At 35.6% G+C, this 6,441-nt stretch overlaps 2 protein-coding genes across 3 annotated transcripts; one reads left to right on the top strand and one right to left on the bottom strand.

Annotated features, from left to right (window-relative positions):
• LOC107630330 (phosphopantothenate--cysteine ligase 1) lies at positions 1 to 2,297 on the top strand. Of its 2 annotated transcripts, none has more exons than XM_016333425.2 (6): positions 1 to 276; positions 409 to 556; positions 721 to 833; positions 1,090 to 1,191; positions 1,582 to 1,701; positions 1,784 to 2,297. In XM_016333425.2, exons 2-6 carry the CDS (start codon positions 409 to 411, stop codon positions 2,027 to 2,029), a joined length of 729 nt encoding a protein of 242 aa, XP_016188911.2. In that variant the 5' UTR covers positions 1 to 276; the 3' UTR covers positions 2,030 to 2,297. The 2 variants fall into 2 exon arrangements, with proteins under 2 accessions (XP_016188911.2, XP_020974429.1); XM_021118770.1 differs by having other exon boundaries at positions 2 to 186.
• LOC107630329 (dnaJ-like protein MG002) lies at positions 3,881 to 6,189 on the bottom strand (the record flags this gene model as incomplete). Its single annotated transcript, XM_016333424.2, has 5 exons — positions 3,881 to 4,372; positions 4,599 to 4,738; positions 5,274 to 5,411; positions 5,686 to 5,770; positions 6,118 to 6,189. Coding segments are annotated over 5 exons (633 nt in total), but the record flags the coding sequence as incomplete, so codon positions are not given.

Below are 6,441 nucleotides of genomic sequence, written 5' to 3'. Positions count from 1 at the left end.
AATGGACCCAGTCATAATTTAAGGTGGGGTTCCGAATTCTTGAGAGAATCTAATTCCTTTGCTCTCCAAACACCACGCTAATCTTAATCTTCATGGACCAATTGTCGGCTATTAATCAAAACTATTTCTTCCTGAAAGTTTGGATTATATAAAACTTGAACCCAATCGCTTCATAAACATGCAACAGTAAGATTCTGATTCTTCTCCCTAACTAACTAATTTTGAATTTCATTTGTGCGAATAATAACCCCCAAATCTGAAAGTCTTTCCTTCAAGGTTAGATATTCTATCCTGAGCACCCAAAAAAATTGATTTTTTTTTGGTTATATATTTTACTTTTCTAATTCCTTCTGCTTTATCTCTCATGGGTTTGAATGATAAATGACATTGTGGGTGTAATTGTTTCAGATGGATGCACCAAATGGATCCCAAGATACTGAGCAAACCCTTGATTCACAAGTCAAAGCGTTCTTTGATTCTGCTCCACCTCTCCAGAATAGGAATGATATCATTCAGAAATTGAATCACTTCATTCAGCTGAATTCTTTATCTTCAGGCAAGTGATTGTGACAGTGACACTCTTTTGTATCGTATTGTATTGTGTTCTAAACCATTAAAAATTATGCTTTCTTTTATTGGCATTTCTCCTTTTGTGTTTTTTTATGCTTGCCCTGCATAATGTGTGGTGGATTTTTGTTGTTGTTGTTGTTGCCTTCACAGAAAATGGGATAGGTAAGAGAATTGTTTGTGTGACTTCTGGTGGCACCACTCAGGCAGTGAATAGTGGTCTCCTGTTAAAGCTTCCCTTCAGCACTATATTTGAGTATCTTCAGGTTAGCTTCACTTCACTATAATTTCTTTGTATTAATTTCATGTAAAAAAATACAGCGCAATCTGTTACGTGGTGTATATAGTTTCTTCCTCTCTTGGTGTTTGCCAGCAATAATTTGTTTATTTTTTATTTTTCATTTCCATGGGTTCATCAGATTGTTAGAGCCACTTGTTATTTTGTAGCTTAACTTTAAGTGTTTAATAATTATATATCTTGGCACAAATTGATCATTGATAAATATGTTTTTTATTTTGTAGATGCTGCAAATAATTTCAAAGCCAATGAAGGATATTGGCCCACGTGCAATGTTCTTTCTTGCTGCTGCAGTATCTGACTTTTATGTTCCTTGGAAGGACATGGTATAAAATTGATATGTTGATTCTTCTTTCCATGAAAGTTTCATCCCTTATTAACTTCAATTTTGGCTTGAATGATTTTGTAATATGTTAAGATACAAGAATATTAACCATGTCAATTTCAACATCTGTGCTAGAGTTAGTTATTATTTAGAGAATTAGCATACAGATAACACTGTATAACTTAATTAGTCCTGCTTAGATTGTGAAAACTGAAAAGTATAAGCAGAAAAACATTTATTGAATCATCGAAACTATTTAAGGGTTATTTTGAGATTGATGATCATCGTGAAAATTGCTCTGCAAAGCTAGGATCTTGAAATTAAAACACCTCAATTCATAAAATATATTTGACTTGGTAATATCTACTTGCTATATATTTATCCTATGCAGGTAGAACATAAAATTCAATCTGGATCTCACATCTTGGATGTGAAACTTGTTCAAGTGCCAAAGATGCTATCAGTGCTTAGGAAAGATTGGGCACCCGTTGCTTTTTGCATATCTTTCAAGGTATTGATGGGTTGGATATTTGGTCTTTATAATTTTTTGGAGTGATATTGTAATAGACTTACCTTTCCTCCCTGGTTAACAGTTAGAGACAGATTCAAACATTCTTATAAAAAAGGCGCGGGGTGCTCTCGAGAAGTACAATATGCATGCTGTTGTTGCGAACGAGCTCTCCACGCGCAAAGAGCAAGTGGTGGTTGTCACCATTGACGACAAGATTACGGTTCAACGAGATAAGAGTAAGGCTGATGATGATGTAGAGAATCCCCTCATTAAGCTTCTTTCTCAGAGACATTCAGCTTACATTGAGGATTCGAAGAGAATGAGGTGAATCACTTTTTGAGTTTGACCTTTTCCACGACTTCTCCATGTTGCAATTCCATGGCAAGACAACTCTCATTGTATGTAATAAAACCATGAATAAATGAAAAGAAGGATTACACAATATAGATATATTGAGATTGTGGTTTAAGTAAATAAAGGAAGAGAAAATAGAAATAAAGGGTGTTAAAAAGGAGATAGTTTAGGAATAGATATATTGAGATTGTGGTTACAAATTTTCTACTTTTTTGAATATTTAACCATTAACGTGTTTTGGATATTCAATTATGCATACTGGGACCAAATAACGCATTAACCATATTGGATTTAGCTTGTTTAAAGTATAGTATATGGTACATCTCAATCATTGATGGAGGAAATAAAAATCAATAATTCATAATTTTTCAAAGATAATTTTTACTACATATGCATACATAACTACATATGCATACATAACTACATATGCATACAGGATGTCTAGGATTTCCTATCAAAGTAATTAAGTGCTACAATTGGGAAAGTAAAATCTCATTCATCTTTATACTGTAAGTTACAAAATACATATATGTACATCTATATTCCTTATAATAATAATAATAAAATATTAGCTATTGATAAGCATAGTTATCAAATCCGGCTCGACCTGGCCGGTTCGATTTGGCTTTAGATCCCCTCCTCCCCTTTCGACGAACCCTAATGGCTATTCCCCCCTCCCCATTGCCCATAATCTGAGAAATCAAATCAGTCTAATTCCAGTGGAAGTGTGGAACCCCCCCGGGTGCTCGTCTCCGTTCTCTCTGATCCTTCGTCGTCGACACTCGACAGTCGCTCACCCTCACCTCGTCACTCCATCGTCTCTCCCCTCACCTCGTTACTTCGTCGCCTCTCCGCTCACCTCGTCACTCTCGGTCTCTCACGGTCACAGCCTCACCTCGTCGCTCTCAGTCTCTCACTTCGTCTCCTCACCTCGTCGTCGTCGCGGTCCCGTGCTCCTGCCCTACGTTCACTTCGTCGGCGACAGAAAGTTCACAAAAGACATCTATGCATCTGCTCCCTCGGGTCAGTCGGGTGGTGGTGGACGTCTTCTTGGTCGCGGTCTGGGAACCAGTTATCCAGGTGAGCTCCCTTCAAGTTTTTTACCATGGTCTTTTACTAGAAATCTAGAATTGTTGAATACTGAACCTGGTAGTTGCTGTTGACTGTTGTAATTGAATTTTAGAATTGTTGAAGCTGAGCATATTTTAGTTAGTATTATTATTGAATCTGGTGGTTATTACTATTGTATTTGATTTTTTAGAGTTATTGAATCTGATGGTTATTACTTTAGTTAGAATTATTGTTTAACTTGAATCTAATGGTTGCTGATGTTGTATTTAGTTTTTTGGCGTTGTTGTTTGTTGCTGGTTGCTGTGTTTTAGAGTTGCTGTGTTGTATAGTTGCTGTGTTTTTTAGAACTGTTGTTGTTTATTGCTGGATTTTTTTAGAGTTGCTGTTTGTTCACTTTGTTGAATCACAAAGTCAGTGAACTTTGGTGAAATGGTGGCAATTGCTGTATTGCTTAAAAACTGACTTAAGTAAATCTTTTGTTGTTGAAAATATTTTTGGTTTCTTTTGCTAGAATTTTAAAAATGTCTTCATCTCAAACACCATCAGAAACACCACCATCTCAAGAACAAGCATCATCAACAACTTCTACCCCTGATCTTGCCACTAAAAGAATTTATAATAATGCTATGGAAGATATTGATGCAAATCAAAATGAAAAAAATGTTGATCAAGCTCTAAATTTGTCCTATGAAGATGTTGATGCCAACTTAAAGCTCACCCCTTGGACTTGATTTAATGTTTGTGTTATCTTTCACTTGCTCTTGTTGATATAAATTGAAAACATATTTTGTACTAAAGACTAGTTTATTATCTTTTTTTTTTTAGATTATTAGTTATGTTTAAGACTTGATATTAGATTATTAATGTTTGTAAAGACTTACATTTTAAGTTTTAAGACATTATTTTAATTTTATTTATATAATTTTATACTTTTTTAATTATGACCGGATTCAGTGACCCACCGGTTGAACCAGTAATCCGATGACCCGATCATATTACCGGTTCGGTTCCGATAACTATGTTGATAAGTGAGAATTATGTCCCATTTTCATTCATCACTATCTAATTCAAGACCTTCTGCTGCCAAGAGCTGGCTGATATGTTTATCTTGATCTTGCTCAGCCTTTCTTCTCATCAAATCTCTTTTCTTGAGAACAAGTGTGTGCCTTTTAAGGGTATTGGAGAAATTCTTAGCAGCAGCTGCCTTCTCTCTAGCCAGAATCTTCCTTGCCTCATCAGGATCCGTCTAAGATTTTACAAACTATTTCAGTCACATAAAAGTAAAAAAAAAAAAGAAAATGAAAAAAAAAAGCATGTTATACTGTTGCCATTTCAAAACACAAATTCTACTTTAGGGTGAAAAACTACTTCCTTCTATTCAAAATAACTGTTGTTTTGACTTAATTTATGCCCTGTATTCTTTAAAATTCACTCAAACCTGGAAGTGATAAATTTTAAGTATGCCCTAATACCTTTGAACGAGAAAGTTGACGGACACGTAGATTCAACTCTTGTTGCTGCTGCTCAGCCCAAGCAGCAACTGCCATATCACCACGTTGATCAAAAGCTTTTTGCTTTTTCATTAGCCACTCCATCCATGTCTCAGACGCCTGAAGGAATCAAAACACCACTTCAATTGACATTTGACAATATGAAGAGAAGTAATGTGTTATGAGATTACAAAAAGAAGAAAGGATATGGTCACGGATTTCACAAATCAAACTTAGACACTCTCCTATGATTCAAAAGATAAAAAAGTGACAAGAAAGCATCATAAATGCATTCTCCATAGGAAACACAAAACAGTAATATCTGATTAAGTAACTCAATCTGGCACGCTTATACAAGGGAAGAAATTGATAGCATGTCCTACTTTGCTATAGGATTGTAAGATTGAGGAATAAGGCAATTTAATATATCAATATGTGAACACTTTGTATGTCAAACTGTTTCAATCGTAGACATAGTTTTACTCACCAACCTTTGAAGTATAGAAATTAAAAGACAATGCACACAACATGTTCCAAAAAGGTTAAAAGTTAGAAAAGCAAAAGTTAAACATATTGAAGTTCCTCTATGAAAGATAAAACTTAACAAGTAACTAGAATCAACTGCGAAGATAGTCAGATGCATAAAAGATATTCCCTTCAGAGGGTTGACTCGGTTATCCATATCATACTGTCTTCGCTTCTCATTGTCTATAAGCAATTCATAAGCAGCTTGGATCTTAATGAACCTAGCTTCTGCTGTTTCGCCTTCCTCAAGGGTTCCTCTACCATCATAGACTGGAATAGTGAAGTAGAGTTACTATATGTATTCAGACATTTTCATCTTAGAAAACAACACAAGCACAGTGGAACTGTACTTCTAGCAAACTACTAGTATCCAAGACAAGATGTAAATGCCACAATGCAAAGTAGTCGCAGAAACTAAGCTTCAAGTTAAATGGCCATATGAACATATTGCTTCTAGATGTGATAAGATAGGCCATCATTAATCAGTGTTACATACAACCCTTCAATGAAGCAGTGGCTGGAATTAACAAATATAGTTACATACCATCTGGATGATAGAATTTAGCCAATCGTGGATAAGCGCTCTTTATCTGTTCTTCATCAGCATCTCTGTCCAATTCTGTTGTTTCAGCATAGTCAATTCAAGAATCAACTGTCAAAACAAGTATCCATAGGAAGTTTCCCATCCCTATTCTCTTCCTACAACAAAGGCTAACATCATTTACACCACTACACAACCAACCATTCGCGAATGAAGGTGACAACCCCAAATGCATTGAATTCAATAATAACTAGAAGTTTTCAAAAAAAAAAAAAAAACAGTAAAAAGTTTCAACTTTAGCAAAACCCAAATTATAATCGGTGGTCTTTTCAGCTGCAAGACTCTGTTTTGGCTGATTTTTTTTCCCCTTTTCTTCCTTTTTCGTTGTTTTCGGGAAAAGGAACGAACTTTAGAGTGAAAAGTTTCAGTATTTTACCAAGGGGATTGTTGTTCGTCCCAATTTGAAGCCTTGACCAGAGTTCTCCTCTGATTAACGCGAAACCATAGTCAAGTCCTGCTCGAACCCCAGGAATCGATGAGCCAGGAAGAGTATAACGAAAAAGAGGGAAAATGGGAATCGCAATTAGGGTTCCTTAAAGAAGCCCTGGTTTGAAACAGGTATCTGCAAGTAATGAAAGAAGAGAAGAACAGTGTGTGAGGCCTACACAGGGTTATGAAATTGCTCATAATGTTCCGGTGAAATTTTGGAAGTTCTTCCACCTGAAAATCAATGCAACGATGCAACGCAGAAACTAGAAC

This window comes from Arachis ipaensis, chromosome B03 (assembly GCF_000816755.2).
Source record: "Arachis ipaensis cultivar K30076 chromosome B03, Araip1.1, whole genome shotgun sequence".
In the NCBI taxonomy this organism is placed as follows: Eukaryota; Viridiplantae; Streptophyta; class Magnoliopsida; order Fabales; family Fabaceae; genus Arachis; species Arachis ipaensis.
Note: the sequence above shows the minus strand (reverse complement) of the source record. Positions and strands in the feature narration are given on the sequence as shown.